The sequence below is a fragment of the Erithacus rubecula genome (genome assembly GCF_903797595.1).
Source record: "Erithacus rubecula genome assembly, chromosome: 22".
Classification (NCBI taxonomy): Eukaryota; Metazoa; Chordata; class Aves; order Passeriformes; family Muscicapidae; genus Erithacus; species Erithacus rubecula.
This window is the reverse complement of record NC_136674.1, coordinates 5,720,894-5,742,061: the sequence shown is the minus strand read 5'-3', so window position 1 is coordinate 5,742,061 and position 21,168 is coordinate 5,720,894. Positions and strand designations below refer to the sequence as shown.

The 21,168-nt window shown below is 46.7% G+C and overlaps 1 protein-coding gene across 5 annotated transcripts in view; it reads right to left on the bottom strand.

Moving 5' to 3' along the window:
* The window catches only part of AP2B1 (adaptor related protein complex 2 subunit beta 1), a 75,659-nt gene that overhangs the window by 10,660 nt on the left and 43,831 nt on the right, over positions 1-21,168 (bottom strand). For 3 of the 5 annotated variants that reach the window (XM_079324972.1, XM_079324973.1, XM_079324971.1), the window contains exons 15-19: positions 14,185-14,226; positions 12,322-12,468; positions 10,961-11,106; positions 8,394-8,523; positions 288-372 (exon numbers count right to left, since the gene is read on the bottom strand). In XM_079324972.1, coding sequence (XP_079181098.1) covers positions 288-372; positions 8,394-8,523; positions 10,961-11,106; positions 12,322-12,468; positions 14,185-14,226 — 550 coding nt within the window. The remainder of the gene's footprint in view (positions 1-287; positions 373-8,393; positions 8,524-10,960; positions 11,107-12,321; positions 12,469-14,184; positions 14,227-21,168) is intronic. The other 2 variants (XM_079324975.1, XM_079324974.1) reach the window with 1 other exon arrangement.

Below are 21,168 nucleotides of genomic sequence, written 5' to 3'. Positions count from 1 at the left end.
ATCAAAAAACTCCAAAATGACAACAACCCCAACTCAAATAAATTAAAAAAAAATCAGCTTCAAAGAAAACAGATCCACCCCTCGTCTGGCAGAGAGAATGAGAGGAGGGGACTTGGGTTCTGGCAAGTATTGGAGCTGGAGGACAACAGGTACAGGCCATCAGAGCAGACCTGCTGAGATGCAATGGCTTGAAGGTCAAGGCACAGGTGACACTCAGGTGACAGCCAGCTGGGCACTGGGAGCACAGCCTGGCTCAAGGGGACTCCCCACACACCTCAAGCACTCACCCATTTTGCCATCCTCTACGAAAAGCACGTTGAGAGGGATTAGGCAGCTGAAGTAAAACACATCAATGTTGTTTTTCACAGCCACCTGTTACAGAGAAACCAGGGAGGTTAAAGAGGCTCTCTCAGTTGGAAATCCAAAGGGATCACAAGATTCCTCCCAGTCTCCCCCCCCTGGAGGTCTCTCTCTGAGCAGAGGCCAGCTCTGAATGGATGGTGCTGAATTCATGAGCAGTTTAAGACAAGGATCAGTCCCTGCTCCATTTTCACTGAAAGCTGCCCAATCTTCTCACTGTGCTGCTTCAGAGCCAGTTCCACTCAGGGGCTCACAGCAGCATTCTGGCTCTTTCTGCTCTTGTCCAGTTCTCCTCATTTCTTACAAGTACATCCCAAATTCCTGGTTGCACACAGCTCCTGTAGTGTCTGTCACACTGCACATCAGCTTCTTCATCACCCCTCCTTGCCATTCACTGCTGTTATTCCCCAGCTCCAAACCCCTGGGCATTCTTCATTTTCACCTCCTTGATTAGTCCTGTCTCAGCCCAGACACCTTCCAAAAAGCAAGTGAGTCCATTGCCTGCATCTTCCTTGCAGCATCCCCCAGCAAAATCTAAATAGGGAATGTGTGCAGGGTGTTGATTCCTGGAAGAAGAAAGCCCTGATATGGAGCAATCAGGTAACAAAAGATCACTTGACAAAAGACTTAATTCTCAGTGTCATTAAACTCCACCAGCCAGGCAGTTTGCCTTTATCACACATATTTGCCATGTTCCTCACTAATCTCTGCAAAGCCAGAGCTGCTGGGACAAGCAGGAGCAAAGGAAGGTCTGAGAGGTGCACTGTCACAACACAGCACAGGAAAAGGCAGCTCTGGGCTTTATTTCATGCCTCTCATGCTCTCCCACGTCAGCCCACACGGTGAGAGCCTGCCATGGGAGCACAGCTCAGCAGACACCTGCCATTGCTGCAAGGAAGGAATCTTAAACCTTGTAAAAAAGACCCAGAATTGAGGTTGTGTGGGGAATTTCAGGAGCCATTTGAGCTCCTACTATGTTTTAAAAATCCCAGAAGGAGGGCTCCAATTTGTCACCCTGAAACACAAACCAGACCATGCTAAGTGCTGAGCCAAAGGAATAAATTTGCTGCTACAAGATAAACTTCATTGACATTAATAATTGATATATAGTGATGTCCTACTGGGAAAATCTATTGTCCCATAGGGGCAAGTTTAGAAGGACACCCACAAATGTTGGTAAAAACCAGCTGTGGACAGACAAGGAAGGGGAATAAAGCAATCAGCTGCATCCAAGCCAGAGACAAGTGGAAGGAGATCAAGCTCCCAAACAAACTCTCCTGGCAGTTGGGAGGTCCCAGAAGTGCAAAGAACTGCAGAAAGGTAAATGTGACAATCTGGTGCTCCTGCTTTTCAGCCATCACTAAAGATAGCAGCTTATATTTAATTCCCACAGTGCAAACCAGCTTAAGAAGGGATTAGTCCAAAGCCCACTAAAACCACATAAATGATGGTGCAGCTGAGGAAAAAACTGGGATTGGCTGTCTGTAACAGGGAGTTGTTACATGCTCTGATTGCTGGCGTCATGCTCACGAGTTGGAGTGTTCAGGGTTTGAACCAGAGGCACCAGAGGGGTAAAAGCAGAATGGTGGGTGGACTTCAGTGATTCACCACTGAAAAACATGATGGAACGCATTGGGTGAGGAGCCAAAAATGCACCTCAGGAGTCTGGGAGGGGAGAGCTGGGGGAGGGACAGCAGGGTAGCCATTCCAGATGCTGTGCTTGGATATAAGTCATGGAGATGAGCCAGAGGAGGGAAAATTGAGGCTAAATGTCTGGGAAAACCAACAGTGAGAATTATTAAGCAGCACTAAATTCCACTGAGGAAGAGAGAAGCTCCAGTGCTTGGACTATTTAAAATCAGCCCTGACAATGCTCTCAATAAGAGGAACTGTAGGAAAACAACAAAGCAGGGACTACACTGCACAACCCAAGATCTTTTCCAAGTCTGATTTAATGATTAATTGCCTTGCCTTAGAACAACAGAGATTACTTAGCTTTTGTAGCTAATTGTTGTTGCCATACAACAGCAGTTTCTTACAAGAGGGGCTGGAAAGCAGCTCCTTCTCTCCAGTCACGGTTCCAGAGGCACACTCTGAATTAATATGCCAGCCCTGTCCCTGCAGTTAGAAGGATGCTATAAAAAGGTATCTGCTGACCTGCTTCTCAACTCTGCACAAACACACTGAGTAAGCTGCTTTGGCTATCTTGGGAGAGCTACCCAATTAAGATGCTCTGAAGTGCAATTTCTACCCAGTAAAGAAGAATCAAGCCACATGGCAGCCTTCCTCCCAAACTGCATCACTGGACTCAGGAATGACATCACATGTCACCTTGCAAGCAGCTGTAATCATGCAGGAATGAGCTGTCACAAGTCACTTTTGCAGACAGGATGGAAAAAACTCTCCTTAACCTACAGCACTGGGACATGACTGGGGAGCTCCTCAAAGTCAGCTTCCACCATTCACCACCACACAGACTGTGCTCCACAAGATCTGGTCCATAAAAAGGCACCTGCAGACACCTGGATGGGGAAACTCACACCAAGAAGAGCCCCCCCTGAGCTGGTAACAGCTTCCCAAGGTCAGGAGGATCCAGTGCCATCTGACAGGGTACAACAGCAGCCAGAGGCAGAGGCAGATCCACAGCAGCATCTGCAAGAAGCTGAGCAGGTAATAACAGTGACTTCCCCAAAAAATCCTGTGCTGCTCAGGTGGGAACATTGTCCTGAGACAGGCATAGGCAATGACATTTGATGTGATATCAGGGGCTGAAAAGTCTCTCCAGGTTTGACATACTTGAAAGGAACCTCTGCTTGCATTCAACAAATCCCTCAGTCCAGACTAACTTTACTCATGGCTCTGCTTTAACCTCCTGACCTGGACATGAACTATTAAATCTCTAGCCAGACCTTTAGCTTCAGACATTTCAGAGTTGAAACAGAAGCACTTTTAATAAAAATGGCTTTCCATCTGTGATCTTTTAGAGAAAGAAAAAAAATATTAGTACCTTGTGAATTTAGTCAAGCAGCTTACAAAGCTCTGAGGGATAGAAGTCAAAAGGTGTCATTTTTGTGTGATGCTTGACTGCTGTAAAGGTGTGAGCCCACTAAAAATTGGCTCAGAGTTTCAAATCATTTATGTGTTGTTCATGATCTGACTAGAGGAAGCAGCACCTCTAGAAATAACCCCAGGAATATATTTGCTCACCTTACAGCATGAGCACCCTTCTGAAGAGCTTTCTTGCAGTCCAGCCCTCTGACAGCCCAAACATGGTATTTTGGGGAAGAAGTACCTCATAAGAACAATGTCAAGTTATTTTCTTCAGTAGTGTAGGTTTCTGATGCTTTAAATCTCAGACTTGAGCAACAGAACTGACTCTCAAAGTCAAGTCTGAAAGCAACACAGATGCTTTCCATCAGCAGCAAGTACACAACATACCCACTTGGAATCCCATTAGCACCTACACTAAATTAAGGATTTACTTAAGTTGGGTTTTGCTTTAGAGCCTGGTAACAGCCAAACTGTTAAGGCAAGAACAACTCTTCTCTGCAGAGCCTTTTTTACCTCACAAGGTCATGGCTTGCTCTGTGACAGTCTGCTGCTCTGCCCCCAGGGAATGCTGCTCCTGCACTTCATTTTGTGTGACAGGTAGGGTTCTCAGGATCCCAGGGGTGCTGCAGCCTCTGCCAGCTGTGTGCTCTTCCCACAGGGACCAGCCTGGAGCCAGGGCTGGGCTGGGCAGGCACAGCCAGGCTGGGTTACATCAATGGTCAGAACACACAATTACTGGGAGGGTTGTGCTCTTGTGTGCCTTGCTGCACTTCAAGTTCAAAATGTGCAATTTATAAATGTGCTGTACCATGTGGCAGACGTGCTCTTAACCCCCAAACCAACAGCTTTCCACAGCTGAGTGAGGAACTGGCCATAGATGCCAAGCTGTGATCCAAATCCTTAATGCAGAGCATTCCCAGGAGTGTTCTTAGCTGAAATAAGACTCTCACAAGCAGAGACTGTTAAAGAATAACCCAGGCAACAAAACCAAGCAGCATTTTCCCCATCTAGCTACCCACAGGTGGCTGGTCAAGGATTCTGACACTGCTCACACATGGGCAGATATGGTGTCATTTATTAAGCAGGTTCTGGAGGGTGAACATCTGCTGGCTGGAATTGCTGCTCACAATGATTCCCACAGAGAGCTGGATGTGTGAAATCTGTCTCCAAGTTCTGTGTTTGTGACCTGAGATGCATTAACAGTTCTGATAAATGAGAGCTCCAGCAGCTCTGCACTGTGAGACACTGGGGTGTGGAGGAGCACAGGTGATGAGTTACAGCAGAGCTGAGACAGGAAGGATAAGCATCATCTACAACATTAGCAACACTGATATTTCCTCAGTGAAGAAGCTGCACCTTCCTCCTCTGTCTCTACAAAAACGTTTTGCCAAACTCATCTCAAGAAACAAAAGTGACCTGTGCCTCACGCTGCCCAGCAGCAAGTCTGGGTTTCCAAGTGCCCCTCCCCAGGGAGAAAAGCAGCTGGCAGATCCTTCCCTTTCCATACTCAGATAATTTTACTGAATTAAATAAAAAACCAGTTGGAAAAATTCAACTCTTTTCAGCTGCATGCTCTGTAGCTGCAGCAAACAGGGCTGGCAGCTGACAGCAGGATGTGACACACTGATGGTGCATTCTCAGTGTGGATCCCAAGAGAGAGGCTCCAGCCTCAGGCAGACTTGCTGCTGCTCCAGGAGAGCTTACAGCTTGTTTTCACCTGCACTGTCTCCTGCAAGGGGCTATAATCTCACAGAAGAGATTATTCTTTTTGTGCCATGACAGGCCAGGCCTGAGCTCCAAAACTCTGGCTGCAGGTTGGTTCCACTTCATCCATTTCCAGGATTAGGGGAGCAACATTCTCATGTGCTCCAGTGGGTATTTCAATTTCACAGCATTTCATAGCTGTTAAAATGCCAATTATCAGCAACAGTGGTTCTCTTTAGCATAGAAAGGCTCTCAGCCCAGGCATTTTCTAATTCCAAATTTGACTTGAAGAACTATCTGCAAAGACTGAATATTCCTCACCAGTGCCAATCCCTGTTTCAGAAGGCACCTTCCTCTTGGAGAGCTGAAGGCCTCACACACGTGGTGGCAAAGATTCCTCACCCAGCCCATCCCTCCCACTTGGTATGGCCCCAGCAGCCCATGTATCACCAGCTTTGATTGTGAAAAGGCAACAGTGCAGGAGCCAGGGAGACCTGCACAACTCCCAGAGATGTCTCCATGCTATCAAACACCCAGCCTCTCACAGACCTCTGGGCAAGGGTTTGCTGCTATTTATTGCTGTCATGTTCTGACCACTGCACCCACAAGCACCAGGCAGCCCCCAAAATGCTGACAAGGCACTGCAAGGGTGTCCCCCCCACCAGAAATTAGAAGCACACAAATAACTAAGTCAGCTTTTCTTTAGTAACAGGCACACTCCAAAGGCAGCCTTTTAATCTAGCAGAAGTGAAAAATTACCAGAGAGCAGGGATTGGGGTTTTTTCAACCCTACAGGGCTGTGTCCAGTCTAGCTTTACCTTTTGGATAAATCTCTGCCTCACTGGGGGTTAAAGCTGAGTTAACAAGTCATGAAAATGATGAGGATTATTTTGGGATGCAAGGGAGAAGCCTGGCATTCAGTATCACAAGATGCAAGGTGACTAGCAAACATAAGACTCTTCAGCTATATTTTACCTAAGTAAGCCTTTGAAAATATTTCAGTCTTCCTCATCTTCTTGCAAAAACGTCTTTTTCGTTACCTTGTCAAATATTTTAGTTTCTCTCCATGATTACAAATGTCAAGATTAAGTGAGCTGTATTGGGTGAAAGATTAGAAATGGTAATAAAAATAACCTGAACAAGACATGAATTCATTACTTCTGAAATAGTTGCCTAAGGAATGTACAACTAGTCTTTGAAGTGTATAATTAACATGACAAAAAGTTGAAAGCTATCAGTTTGGTAACTTCAGGACTTATTTTTCTTGTTACTAAAAACAAAAAACTCCCACCAGAACAGGAGATGAACATAAGGTCCTCAGGTTCAAACCAGCCCTGCATCTGCTTCAATGTTCCCTAGCTGAGGAAAAAAAACACATTAAATAAATTCAACCTGATGAGTGTTTTGGTTCTTCAATGACTACAGGAACATTTGTATTCTCTACTCCTATATTATGCTATAAATTGTTCCCTAAGTAGGTCACCAAGGCGATTTCTGAACGTTTCAAGACAAATCTTTTCTATGTGAACCCACAAAACAAAACCAGAGCCTTGGCTGTCAGGGCATTGATAGATCTCCATCAAGCCCACTGCTGTCAAAAAAGTAAGGGGAGTGCTCTTTTTAACTTGGCATCTGCTATCATGATTCAACTCTTTGCAGAGAAATATACTATTACTCCATATGGCAGCTTCCCCAATTGTAAAAGGGCAGCCAACTTCTATGGCAATGAGAGCGTTAGCAAATTAACAAGTGAGTCTGGCACTAATGAATGCTCCACTGTCTCAATAGAAGGTAGCTGGAGGTTTCCTCACATGTTTTCTCTTAGCTTTGTTCTAGCAGGAGATGCTACAAGAAACAAACTGTGTTCCAAGCCCTTCAGAGATTTAATAACCCAAATACTTCACTTCCCTCCTGATCAAAGGAAGCAGCGACTTGAGAGCGCCTTGCTGAGAGTCCCCAGTGCAGTGGAGGCTGACTGGGACTGTCACCTCCACATTCCCTTCATTGCAGGAGCCACAGCTGACCCAAATACCACCTCACCTGCATGACCTGGTTGCAGAGGGAACCCAGCTCTTCCAGAGGCTGGAAGGGCCCATTGTGGAAGGCCATGGGATTCATTCACTGTCGGTGCTCTGCTCCATTGCGTGACTGTGCTCGGAGCCCGAGTGTGGGACTGCTCCTTTGAGTGCCACAGAAGCTATTTCAAGCTCTTAGCCCAAAGACTCATCAATAAGTCATAAGCCCCAGAATGGAAGTCAAAAGAAGGGGAAAAAACAGTTGTTCAGGCAGAATAAATAGTAACTTCCATTGCATTCTCTTAGACTAAAAAGCCAATGAGCTGCTACAAAATATTCCCCTCCATAGGTTGCTATGCTGCAGGAACCCAACCCAGTTCCACCTCCTGGAGACCTGAGGTGAGAGAGAAAGCTGCAGTGAAAGTTAACTGCATTTTGGGATACTGGGAAAATCATCCTGGAGGGCCCAGAGCAGAAGCAGGAGTTGCTGACCTCCCTCACACAGAGTGGCTGCACATGGCAGCCGTGGGAAAGAACCTCCTTCCAGGGAGAATTCTCTGCCTGATGAATTCCAGACTACTGGAGACAGTCTCTGGTCCAAAGCAGAGGGGAACATCTCTCTGGATCTATCCTGTCTTTATCAGATTGACAGCCCAATTTGATAAAGAGGCTCCTCCAGGGAGTGCTGTCCCTGCCATGCACCAACACCCTCATTAATGAAACATTAGCTGCTCACGTCATTTCTCCTCTGCCTTTCCTGGAACACACAGCTTGCCTTGGATTAAGTTATCTGGGGCAGGGATGTGCCTTTGTGAAGCACCCTGGAATTTAAGAGCACTACAGAAATATTAATCACTCAGCAGTTGCCATTCTTCCTGCAATTCCTTTGATTGCCTCAATTCTTACTGACAGCTCTCTCTGCCTGCTCCACCACGGGCATTTTCTCTATTCACACCTGCTCCACTTCTTAAATCCAGCCCAACCTCATGCCCAGTTTACAGAATGGTGTTACTGTAACAAAGCCCTTTATCTACACAGAATCAAGCAGTTGTTTTGAGGTGTTTGAAAATCACAAAATTCAAGAAGCTTTCATTTCAGTTTTTCTGGGAGAAGCTTGGAAAAGGAAGAGGAGTTTTGGCCAGACTCAAGGTTTGACTGTTTATATGTGGTACTGTGTGATTAGAGTCTCACCACATTGTGTTGGGCCAAACTGGGCTGAGCACCTGCTGAGCTCCCCCCTGCCCTGAAGGAGACAGTCCTTACCTGAAGGTTGTTCAGAGGCTCCATTTTCATGACTGGTCCCAGAGTGTTGAGGGGCAGGGAGACATCAATACTTTGGTTTGGCATCAGAGGTGTGTGAATGGCCAGAGGGGTGCTTGGGATGACCCCAAAGCTGGGCAAGAGAAAAACAGAGGTGATGAGAGCAGCCCTGCATTGTCCAAAATATAATGTACCTTTTGTCAAGCACCACCTGCCTCATCTTCCCACTACTCCTGAACTGCCCCTGCTGCTACTCCAGAGAGGGAACACAGTTCAAACGAGCACACACAGTAGGACAAGGCATGGGAAACTCACTCAGGGGAATCTTGCTGACAAATTCACCACCCTGGCCCAGGGAGCAGCTCCTGGGAACTCTCCCATTAGCCACATGGCACCAGCCTGGCCAGCAAGGAATGACCTGGATTCAGAGCCAGGTGTTGTTTCTCTGTTCCTGAGCTCCAGAGCACTGCAGGTAGGGTGCATCCCACACTGCATGGCTGCTGCACCCCTGGGAACTGTGGCAGAGGGACCTGGAGGCAGCACAGAACAAACAGCCAGCCAAGGAGGAACATGTGGCTTGGAACAGCACTGCAGAGCAAATGATCCAACACATGCAGCTGCCTGGTCCTGAATGACAGCACCTGGCACAGCTGCCTGCTTGGAGGCTCCTTCACTGGGGATGTGTCCCAGCAATGTTTGCTTGCCTGTTCAGTCCAAGGAACATTTAATTCCTCAGGCACCTCTGCTTAGCATGGAGAAGAGGGAAAGCATTTCACATTTAACACAGCACTCCTGTACTACACACCAGCTGCTTTCCAAAAGCAGATGGAAGCCCAGATGTTTTGGTGTCCACTCATAAATGCATTTCTCTTTAGCAGAATTCACATTAGCTCAGAGGTCTCAGGGCATGTGCAGGATGGATGGGTGTGTATTTTTATTTTATTCACTAAAAGCCTGATGTTGTCTCTGCACAGTCAGCCACATTTATCAGGTTTGTCACTCTTTCAGAAACCAATAAATGCCCCATTCTTGGTTCTCCTTAGTTTTCAGCTCTAGGAAGCTGAAATAGGAATATTCCTAGCAAGGGCTTAGCCACATGGTTTTCCTTCTGCAGCCATTTCACATTGGAGGACACAAACCCTTGTGTTTTCCCTAGGACTCAGAGGGGAACCAAACTTGCAGTTGGCTACTAAGGGGATTTGATATTACAACACACCAGAGCTTGAGCTTTCTTTTATATATTTTTTAAAGCTTTATCCCAAGACTGCAGTGAATACCATTAGCAGCAGCAGAAAAGGAGGGGAGAGCAATAGAAACTTCCCAATCACAAACCAAAGAACCAGCCCTCTGCAGCTCTTTCTACTGCACCAGGAACAGTGGAAAGCATTGACAGAACAGCATTTGTGAAAGAGTAAATACTAGTAGGTTGTATATGGAGCTTGTTCTGCAAGATGAAAAACTGCTGGTGTACTGTACAGTATTTAAACTTTCTACATCCTCAAATACCATGTAGGTATGGCTAAAACATAGCTTGATGTATGGGGAAAAAAAAAAAAATCACAAACAAAATGCCTTTTCTTCCAGGCTAATTTGTGTGAAACATTCACATATAGCAGCTTAACAAAACTCTCCAGAAAATATGGCAGTCTAGGGAGAACATTTACTAAGACTTATTTAGCATAATGACTTTTCTAAGTAAATCTTATTCGTCCCAAGAAATCCTGAATTTGCAACAGTGAGATTAAAGAGATGGTTTCAGTGGATCTTCAGCAGACAGAACCCTTTTCAGTGAAGTGGTATCAAGGAATATAGAGAACATGTCAGTCACAAGATACTCTTTGCAGTTTTGATAACAAGTAGCCTGGTCCTTGCTGAAGATAACACACAGCAAAGCACAGGATAAGCTCTCTGGAAAGGGTATTTGTGGGAAGACACCATGGCTGTGCTGCCATGCCATGTCCTTTGGCTGATATGGATTTCCAAGAACAATCTGAATTCTATCATCCATGCTCTATACTTTCAAGTGGCTGCTGCTTCTGACAGAATTGTTCTGCTGCCTATTACAGGGAGAACCACAGGCTCCCAACCTGCAGCTCCTTCCGTGACAAGCAGCTTTATTAAAGAGCCCTGTGCTTCCAGACAGTCTGAGGGGCAGCACAGCAATTAGGTCAGGAGGCAGAGGCATCATGGCTTGATATTTGTGCAGCTCAAATTTGCCTCTTTGTGCTCTTGTTTGGCCCAGGGCACTTACTGGCTATAAACCCACCAACCTGCCTAACAATTCATGAGGGTGCTGAAAAAGTCCATGGAGGTTAAATGGGGCAGATGCTGTTTCAGAGCTGGGAGAAGGATGGCACTGTCTGCTGCCTGTTTCCTTTCAGATTTATCAGTCTGTGTTTTCAGCCCTTTCACACAATTTTGGTGTGATGGAGAGTTCAGGCTGTATCATCCAAGCTATTTCCATAACTGCATCATGCACCTAAGCAGAAGCTCTCCTTAAATTTAGCAGTGAAGGCACAAACTCCTTTCCCAGGAGCGTTGAACACAGTACATTGCTAATTATTTCTTACCTGTTCTTATTGAACTGAATGGCAAAGTCAGTCATGTGCTGCAAAGCCTTATTGGTAAAGTTCATCTCCATGTAGATGTGTCCCTGCCTGTGGCTGAATGTGCCTGAGATCTCCAATCCTTTAGCCTTCACTGCAGGCAGCCAAACCTTGAAAACAAGAGATGTTATTCAGCATGAGCAGCCTGGCCTGAAGACAACAAACAAGCAGAGTTTTCCAATAAATAGAAATCCTGAGCTCAGAAATCCACCTACATTGGCACACTGGGCCCACAAAGGCTAAAGAAACACTACAGGGAAGATGGGACATGGGGTGTTGAAAGGATGGAGCTCACCACTGAGGAAGAAGCTTGCTGTTCCTAATTCATATTTGTTCACAGCACTCACAGAAGAAATCAAATTACTACAGCATTAGTGTGCACAAGAGCAGGGACAGCTTGTGTCCACCACACCAAAGTGAGACTCACCCAGTCTGCTGCTGGACTTCTCCAAGGGCTGGTTGGGCTATTAAGGCAGGACAATACTAAAGTTTAACCAAATGAAATCACAAGGCTGATACTATTATCTGTTGGGTTCTGGATTCCCAAATCACCTCCGTAGGAAAAACCCAGACCCAGATCTGAGTAGTGCAAAATGAGGCAGTACTTAGCTCAAAATCACTGTGGGCTTTTTTATATAAGGTGCAATAATTGCAAGGAACAAAAGCTTTGAATATGGTCTGCATCCTCTGTTTCACTGGTTGGTTTAAAATTATTCATTCATGGAGTGCTAATTGAGTGCTAATTTTTGTTTATTCCTTTTCAGGAGACTGAGCTCCCTGTGGCTGCTCCACAGCCAGTTTCCACAACCATGTTCTGTATCTCATGATCCCTCCCAGCTCCATGCTTCAGCCAAAGCCTCTGCGATCTCTGTCACTGACAACATTTCTCTGCATTCCACTGCAGCACCATCATCCCCATCACATGATTTTATCTTCACTGTCACGTTGGATTCATCCAAATAAACAAACCTGCTAGGAAAGTTGTTGCAAATTCTGTCTTGCCCTCAGTTTCTTGGGGAAGCTTGTTAAGAAGTAGGTCAGCAGGAAAGCTGCTCTGACACAATTGAAAAGTCTTTGATTTTATCTAAGCATACTGTCACAGGTAAAATGAGAAAACTGCTAAAATGCCAGAAATCTGTAACTAATAACTAACATGGTCTCCAACATGTGGTTACTCTACTTGGGAAAAGCCCAGGGCACCCCTAATGGGACTGAGTTGAAGTTTTAGCACCAGAAACCCACAATAACTGGGACAAGTGAGAAATGTCAGATTAGCAGCTCAAGGGAAGGCAAGAAACTGGGGATGATTGTTTTTCCTTACGTACAGACTTGGGAGCCACATATCCTCCAGGAGCCATCCCAATGCCAGAGGAGAGCTCAAAGAGATCGTTGAGTCCACTGCTGACCACTGCTGGGGTGGGAGAAGGGGCAAAGGTGGCTGGCACAGAGGAGGGAATGTAGGTCTGTCCCACCTGGAGCAGTCAGAAAGAACAGGCATTCATTAACACCACATGTAAGCACTGCTTATTAAATAAACCATGAACTTGGGCAGTATCCTAAATATTTTAAAGCCATTTACAGCTCCCCCACTGATTTATCAATAGTGCTAAATTATGCATTTGAATTCCAAAGCTCTTGGCAGCTAATCCCTACACTCGGCTGTCACCTCAACCAAGCTTCCACATCATTTTTCATAACTCCAGTTATCTATTCCCACTGTAGAGGAATCTTTCTTCTCCATATCTCCTCCTCATAAGACAATATGCCTTTGTGGATGTACCCTACATAAACCCAGGGAAAAGAGCAAGTGCTTCAAACCTTCCTCTGACTACATCAGCCTTCAGGAATCTGCAAGATTTTGCATATCCAGAGATAGCAAGGGAGTCATGACCATGCTGTGCACTCCCACCCAAAGCCAGAGCTCTGCATTCTCAGCACTCAGGCCCAAAAGGTTCATTACATGAAGCAGAGTCTGCCAGAGGACAACCTTCCTGCAAGGAGGGCAATCATTCTCTCCTAGGACTTAAATGAGGGCAACAATGCTGGAATATTAACCTTTAGGTGCCCAGCCTCAGATGGGACAGTCACAGTCAAGTTACACTCCCAAATTCTCCTCCTAGCAGGATGAATGCTGTGCTTGAGAACAGGACTCCCCAGCCAGCAGCCCAGAAATAGGCAGAGTGACCAGGACAGAACTGCCTGGTGTGTTTTTGCTGGCCCAGGGAAGCAGAGACCTGCCTTTGTAGGTATGATCACCACAGGGAACCATCTCCCATGTCCTGCTGTGGGCTGCCTGGGTGTACAGGTGTTCTCTGCCCTCGTGCTGAAGGAAGGAAGGAATGCCAGATTCACAGGGAAAGGAGGAGAGAGAATGACTGCAGCCAGAACAAGGGTCTCTGGAAAGCCCTCCCTCCAGAACTGAGTATGCTTTCCTCACTGAATTACTGGATACAGAGTCCTGGGAAGAGGGACTGGAGCTTTCTAGGGGACACCACTTCTGGCTGTGGGTTGGAAGCACACTCCCTCCTGCCCACTGCATCTCCAAGCCGTGTTTCATTCCCTTTCCATGCTTTTCTGGAAGAAGCCTTGGCTATAAGGCTACTTTGAAAGCAGGCTGAAACTATCCCAAGTCCTGGCAAGTGCTGTAGGCAGGAGGACACTCCCAAAGCACAGGCACAGAGGAGGTGGCTGGTGGCAGCACTGACCACACATTGTAGGAAAGCTCAGAGCACCTAGCCCTGATGTCCAGGCAGAAATCTTCCATGGATTTTGGGAGGAGAAAGCACTGAGTTCAGGCAAGTCTGTGGTGACACTGGGTTAGGGTTACAGACCAGGCTTTGTGAGTAGGAATAAGCATCCTTGGCCTTTCAGCTGCTAAAGCAGTTGCACAAGGATGAGGCACTGCCAGGGTTAATGCTGGTGCTCCAACTAAAAGCTCTGAGGAAGAAGAGCTAAGCAGAGAGAGTGAACAGCTCTGGCCCTGGCTGCTCTCAGGAAAGCCCAGGTGGCAGCTGGACTCAAATCAACATAGGTGGGGACCCGTGTGTTTCAGTTGTATTTATCCATTTTCAAACATCTTCAGGGCTTTAAAAAGCACCTTCCAGCATGTCATGGGTGAGGTTACACTGGAAAAACCCTGAGCTTTGAGCAGCTTTGGAAATTGGGGAAAAAAATGGAATGGCACTTACTGCCGGGCTTCCTCCAATGCCCCCGCCAAGGTCACTGCCAAGCTGCAAGAGAGAAGGAGAGAGAGGAGAGGAAGAGGAGATCATTGGAGCCAAGTGTCAGACCTGGAGCATGGATCCTCCCACGTACAGGACAGACAGAAATGCAGTGCTGGCAAAGCACAAGGAGCAGAGGGGCTGCTTGCTGCTGGGTGAGCAGAGCTACCTGGAGAACTACCCCACTGTGGACAGGAGTATTTTGCAGGTTAATAAGGATAAAAATCCACCCCTTGCTGCACCAAAACCTCCCTTCTACATGCTTCATTCATCAGTGCTTTCCCTTCAGCCCTGCTGCTGCCAGCAGGTCCCAAGCAGCTCCACAAAACCCAGTGGGGTAATTGTGAAGTGGCATAAAAATAAAACTGACAGGAAGGCTCACTTCCTGAAAGCTTTGGATTTCTAGGGAACAGCTACGAGCCACGGGCAAACACAATGAGTCTTGGCTGTGCTCCTCCTCCTTTCAACAAGGAAGAAAGAGAATGGGATCTGTGCTGGCTGACAACAGCTCAGAGAGGAGAGCTTTGAAGATGCTCCCTTCCCTCAGACAGGGAAAAAACAGCTTCATCACCTAATGGGCACTCCAACAGCAGAGAGACCTCATGGTGCACCAGGCCATTTCAGAACCAATTTCTGCCAAGCTACAGTCACCTCTGAAGTGACTGAAACAGCCCTCCATAAACACTCCTGTGAAACAGCCCTCCATAAACACTCCTGCAGCCCACCTAGAAGCTCTCCCCCCACAAATTCCCTTTACAAAGCACCCAGACCACATTCACAGTGACAAAGTCCATTTTTTAAACCTCCACATCACTCTACATGCCCAGGAGAATTCAGAGATCAGGACAGGCTCCAAGGCTTGGCTACAAGCACTGTTTGCAAGTACAACATCACTCCTGTGAATATTTAAAATGCACTAACAGATGACTGATAACCAGGAGGAAACAGGATCTGCAGTGGTTATTCACTGCAGAGACATCTCCAGGCTTATCTATGTGCCAGGTTTTTCTTCTGCAGACCAGGGTATTTTTTTTGCCTACAACAAGGGTTTTTTGGGGTCACATTCAGACAAGGAACATGACCTGACAACAACCACAGAGGATGATGCAGGGGTGAGGCAGGAGCCAGCCCCATCAGGAAAAGGCTGGACAGCCAGACCAGGACATCACAGCTCACCTGGTAGATGGTTTTGCTCTTCCATTGGATTAAAGTTTGGGGAGTTAGTTTGCTTTTAAAAAAGCATGTGACAAACTGGGTCAACTAAGGCTCCAGATATGTTTTTCAGACAAGTGCTGGTGTGGCAGAATATTGAACAAATGCAGCATATAGCTGAAGCAAAAGCTTCCAGGAGTGCCTATGCTTAGAGCCAAAAAGGCTCTGACCTTTCCCTTCTGCACAAAAAACTTGGAAATTAACTTTGCTCTGATCCCTTCCAGCCAGTTCCCTGAGAGATCTCAGCAAAATGTGTTTTATGCTGGTCAAGAGATACCATAAAGCTTCATATCCCTCTCCATCAGAGCACAGATAAAAAGGATAAATTGCCCTGAGAAGAGCAGCAAAGGTGTAAGACAGTGACTTACCAGATGATAACCAGCCCCCATAAAACCTGTAAAATGTGACAAATCCCTGTGCTTCCCTGGCTCTCTCCTATTCCCAGGCACCTCTCCTTCCCCTAATTCTCACAGGAGCAACATTAACCAGTCTAAGTAGGTGGTAGAAAAGAACAAATCTCACACAATTTGCTTTTTGGTAAGAGGCCTTAAGAGCTTTTTTTCCTGTGTGGGACTCAGTTTATCCCTACTTGAGGCCATGGCAGAGGCTGAAGAGATTCCTCATCTTTTTCAAAAGCCACCTCTCCATAGAGCAACCCAGGCTCTGGCTGTCCAGTTCTGCTTAGCTGACTTAAGAAATAACAGATAAAAGTCAGTGATTACAAAGTCAAAAGAAGGATCAGTCAGAGACCAAAGGAAGCCAGCCAGAGGATGCAAATCCAATTAATATTGAGCTTATAAAATAAGGCTTATTACACTGTCAAGTCTCCCCCACAGAAACAGCCTGACAGAGTTTTCTCCTATTGACTGCTCTCTAAGCCAAGCCATGGTTTAGATTAATACATCAGATCATTTACATCTTGTTACTGGCTCACTAAGGAGTAATAAATGCAACTATTACACCTCATCCCTATTCATAGCCTTGCATGCAGATAAACTTCAAGCTTTATATTGACAGGCAGCAAAGTCTGCGGGAAAAGAAAGAATCCAGTTCATTTCCAGATATTATTGTATGCACAGAGGATTTCTGGTACTGCTGTCTGCAGCAGCAGAAAGGCTGGTTTATCAAGCAGCAAGCATTTTACAAAGGGTGTTATGGAAATGACTGAATAATTCTGCATAATCAAGCCAGATGTTGATTCTACTATTTCCTACTACACTCATCAGAAGGAGCTGCAGGGTAGGAACCCAACCTTGAGGCAGTGATGTTGGCTGCAAGGGGCAGGGAATGACACATTGGGGTTCCTCAAGTCTTCCATTTTCCCTAAATGTCAGGCCTTGGGGGAAGAAAATAGAATGTGGATTTATTGTTTTAGTTAAGACTCCAGCTCTCATAAAAAAGAGAACAAAACCCTGACTGGCTCACAGAATTTACCAGGAGCCCCAGTGTGTTTTCAGATTGGACCCAACACCTCTTTTCCATGCCAGGAAGCTCTGAGGTGCTGCAGCCCCTCTTTAGGCTGGAGGGCTCTGCAGAGCCCAGCCTGAGCCTCTCCTGGTTCTGTGCTTGGCCCAAGCACTGCAGATGTGCTCCAGAGCTGCAGAGCCAGTGCCAAGGAGCTGCAGCTCCTCCAGCTCCCCACAGGCAGAGCTGGCTCTGCCCACACTGGAGAGAAGCAACAGCATTGCTACTGCACCAGAAGTTACAGAGGGGAAGTTAATAAAGATCTGATCAATTCTACACCAGACCTGGGCTGCACTTCCCATTTCAGCAGCACAAAGTCTCTTTTTCTGCTTTTCTTGCCTGTCAGCCTCCCATGGCACTGATACTTCCCCCATTCAGGAACTGCAGGTCTGTTTTTCCTCCTGTGAGATGCCCAAACCATAACTTTATTCCAAACTCAGAGTGATGGGAGAGACAGTAACAGTGATGTGTGTGAGTAAGAGGGAAGGAGGAAGACAGAGGGAACAGAACCAATTACCCACGGAGTGTCCTCTCCCATCTGGAGTGACAGGCAGAGTGCAGAAGGGAAGAAGCAGATATTAGTCAGGCATGAAGTGCTGCTGAAGCAATTCCCCAGGACTAGCAGCTCTGGTTAACCATTTCCATTGGTCTCACAGGCAGACAGACACTCCTGCCAGAAGGAGAACCTGCCTTACAGGAGAGTCAGAACAGCCCCACAGAGGAGAGGATATTTTAATACAGCTATCAGCCCCACTCAGCTGAAACACTTGCTGTGAAGGTGGGGTGGACATGGGCTGGCTCTGGATGCTCCAAGGGAGCTCATGGCACTGCAAACCCCTGATCCTAATAAAATTGGCAGCTTTGCCTCTTGCTGAAGAGCACAAAGCCTCTGCTTCAGGATGAAGAGCTGCCAGCTTCAGGAGATGAGCAGAGGATAGACAGGCAATCTCAGCCCCCAAAGAAATACAAGTTCTTCAAACAGGAATTCTCTTTATTGTGTCCAAACCTATCCTGCCATAACAGCACCCAAGCAGTCACATGGGTTTAAAGAAGAGGCTGGGCTCAACCCTGTATTAATAAAACCAGTTCCAGCACCTTTACTTTGCACAAGTTGGCTTGGGCAGTGCTGCAGCTGCTCTGCAGTTGGAGAGCCTGTGCCCTGCAATCCCAGCCCTGTGGAAGCAGTTATGCTGACTTATGGAGTGTAGCAGTGCTGGAGTTACTGCATTAGGAGGGTTTATTTGCATCTTAACAGCAGCTTGTAATGAAGTGACTCTGCTGAAGTGTTCATGTGATCCTGAGGGGCTACAATCACTTCTGCAAAATGACGTGAGGCTTTTGGAGCACCAAAAAATAACAGGGAGGGTGGAGCCAGGGACAGAAGCTTCAACAACCACAGCTCAGCAACTGCCTTGCCTTGTGCCCACAGCATAATCAGTGCTTCCAGGGCAGCTGTGCATTTTGTGGGCTACAATTCATGGGTTAACAGGGGACAATTGTCTTCTGGCTCCCTCACACCATAGCTCAAGGTGCTGCCTGCACACAGTAACACAGCAGCAAGGAACACAAGGCATTTACCTAACAGGAAAAGGGTGAGATGCAGTGCAGAGCTGCTGGCAGCCCCCATGCTGCAGGCTAATCCTGTGAGAGAGCCCTGAGCTGCAGGACAGACCATGCATGGGCTGCAGGGATCTCATTGCACACACCACTGTGGCTCACACAGAGAGATTTTTGCCTATTTTGTAGCTGCTCTCCAAACCAGGGACAGCTGTGTCAAAGCTGCTGGAGGACAGGTCACACTGCCAATACCACAGTCACCAGTTTCACTGCACTTGCTGCTAATGCTTTACCCTGCTGAGTGATTTCTATCAGCAAGCAAAACTGAGTCCTGACCATTTTCATTCTCCAAAGTGTAAAAAAACCAAGCTGCTCACAAAGCTCTGGCAGTCCTATGACTGCTACAACAGCTTTGAATCAGATATGAATGAGTGACCCACCAAAATAGCTCCTTTTCCACAACAGCCCTGCCCTAGCAATGGATTTGTGTCCTTTGCCAGAAATCTTAACAGATTCCTTTGTAGTTCATCAAACCTCCACAGCCCAGATGAAAGGAGTCACTGAGCTCCTTGTCAAAGGCTGGAGGAGCACTCTGGGAAAGCATCACATCCACTGCATAAATGGATGCTGGGGCTGACCTGGCACAGCCATGCTCACACTGCAATTCCAGGAAAAGGCAAACAAAGTAACTTCCCTGAGATTATGCACAGCAAATCACAGCAGAGGCAGGAGAGGAACGTGGGCTGACTGGAGGTCACTTTGGGACTGAGTCCCAAATCAACCCCAACATTCCAGGGTGTTCTCACTGAGGCCAGATTTTGAATTCTCCCCTTGGAAGCAGTCAGACAGGAAGGGAGGGACACCAGCAGCCCCTGCTCACAAACTTGTGGATGAGACAAGCACTTCAGGCTGCTGGAACAGGGGTTTCCTCCAGGACACTGCTGAGCCTGTGGTGCCTGGAGCTCAGGGTGAGCTCCCTGAGCTCCCACCCTCCATCCCACTGCAGTGATGGGACACAGCCCTGAATCCTGTGGAACAGACCCTTGGGGTCTTGGGGTCAGACCCCCTTAAATCCAGCCCCAGCTGGAACAGCCCAAACCAGCCCAGGCACTACAGAAAACTGTGGATATTCAGTGTTTATCAAACAGCTTTTCAGTTTAGGACATAAATCAACCTGACCAGCTGCCAGTTTTGAATCAATAATATTCTTGTAGATGAGTGGCTAGAGCATTAAATAAAATCCTTACATAACAGACAATCCAAGCCTGTCCATTCCTGCAGATTTACTGCTCTGGCCCCAGGTTTCAAGCCAGCCTTCCTGGCTCCTGGCCATGGTGCCCTGCTCCCATACAGTGCAGGGGCTCCCAGGAAGCACACAGCTCTCATATTCCATGGATTTGCAGAACAAATCAACACACAAAAAGGTTTAAAGGCAAAAATGTCATGTCAGCACAAACAGACATCCTGCAAACACTGCATCATTGCACAGGAGTTGGGAGAGTGACTGTAACCTGCATGAAATTCAGCCACTTGAGAGGAAAAAAAGCATCAAACTCCAGCTCTTGGGATGCACAGCAATCTGCACTCCCACGTTTTGTTTCTCCCCCATCAGTGACTGCTATGGCTACACTGTGGAGCTGGAGATCCCAAATAGTTTTGTAAAGTGGGCTCAGCCACCATTTTACAAAAAAAGAAAATTGAGCAGAGAAGAACAAGATCTGCCCATGATGGCAAACAGGGGCACAACCTGTTCCTACAATACAGCTCTCCAAAAGTCCTACAGCAAGTCTGCTCTGCTTACAAGCAATGCTCTTGTACCAAAGGCCCTTCTTCTCCTCTTTTTAATTGTTAACACATGCTCAGCATCTGTGCATGCATGTTACATTTAATACCAATTACAGAACTCACTATGGAGATAAAATAAGATTTACTGACTAAAGAAATTAACCTCACAAGCAGCTGGAGTCTCACTGGTCATGGGCAAAAATATCTGGCAATGCTGACAATTCAAATGAACAATATTATTTTGGTACTGGTGCAGTTTTACACCATTCAGTCTGTATTTAAATGCCTGGAAGACAAATAAACCCCCCCAGTTTAAGAGATGGAAATGCAGAATGGTTTTTTCCATGAAGGTTAACACTGCTGTTGGTCTTTCTGGGTTAGTCCCACTGGGAATTTCACTGCAGGAGCATCCCTCTGATCAGACACCCCTCCAAAGACCAGAGGGCAGGAGAGGGGATCAACAGATGTGTCACTGCCACAGAGTGTGCAGCTCTGTCTGCCCAACAAAGCAGGGGAAGAAATGCATTTTAAAAGCCTTAAGGAGTAACAGAAAGGGAAATTTCAAAGCAGAACAATTCAGGCATTGCTGGCCCCCAGGAGGTTTTTGATTTTTGGCCAAGGGTGAAGAGCACAGCCCTTCTTCAAGGGGTACACTGGGATGTGTCTCACCTTCCCACACACAGAAATCAGGCCTGTGGGATCTGCAGCTGGAGACTGATTTTGGCATGGCACAAATGTGGTTAATATTAGCCTGAGATCCAAATGCCAATCCTCTTGGCAAGCCCTGCAGCCCAGGACACTTCCCAGCAATTTGGGTAATGCCAGGTTAGGGTTAACCCAGCTTGAGACTTGTTAAATACACGCTCACAGCAACAAACAAACACCCAGATCACATTCACTCACTAATTAAACTTATTATCCTAGACTCATTTA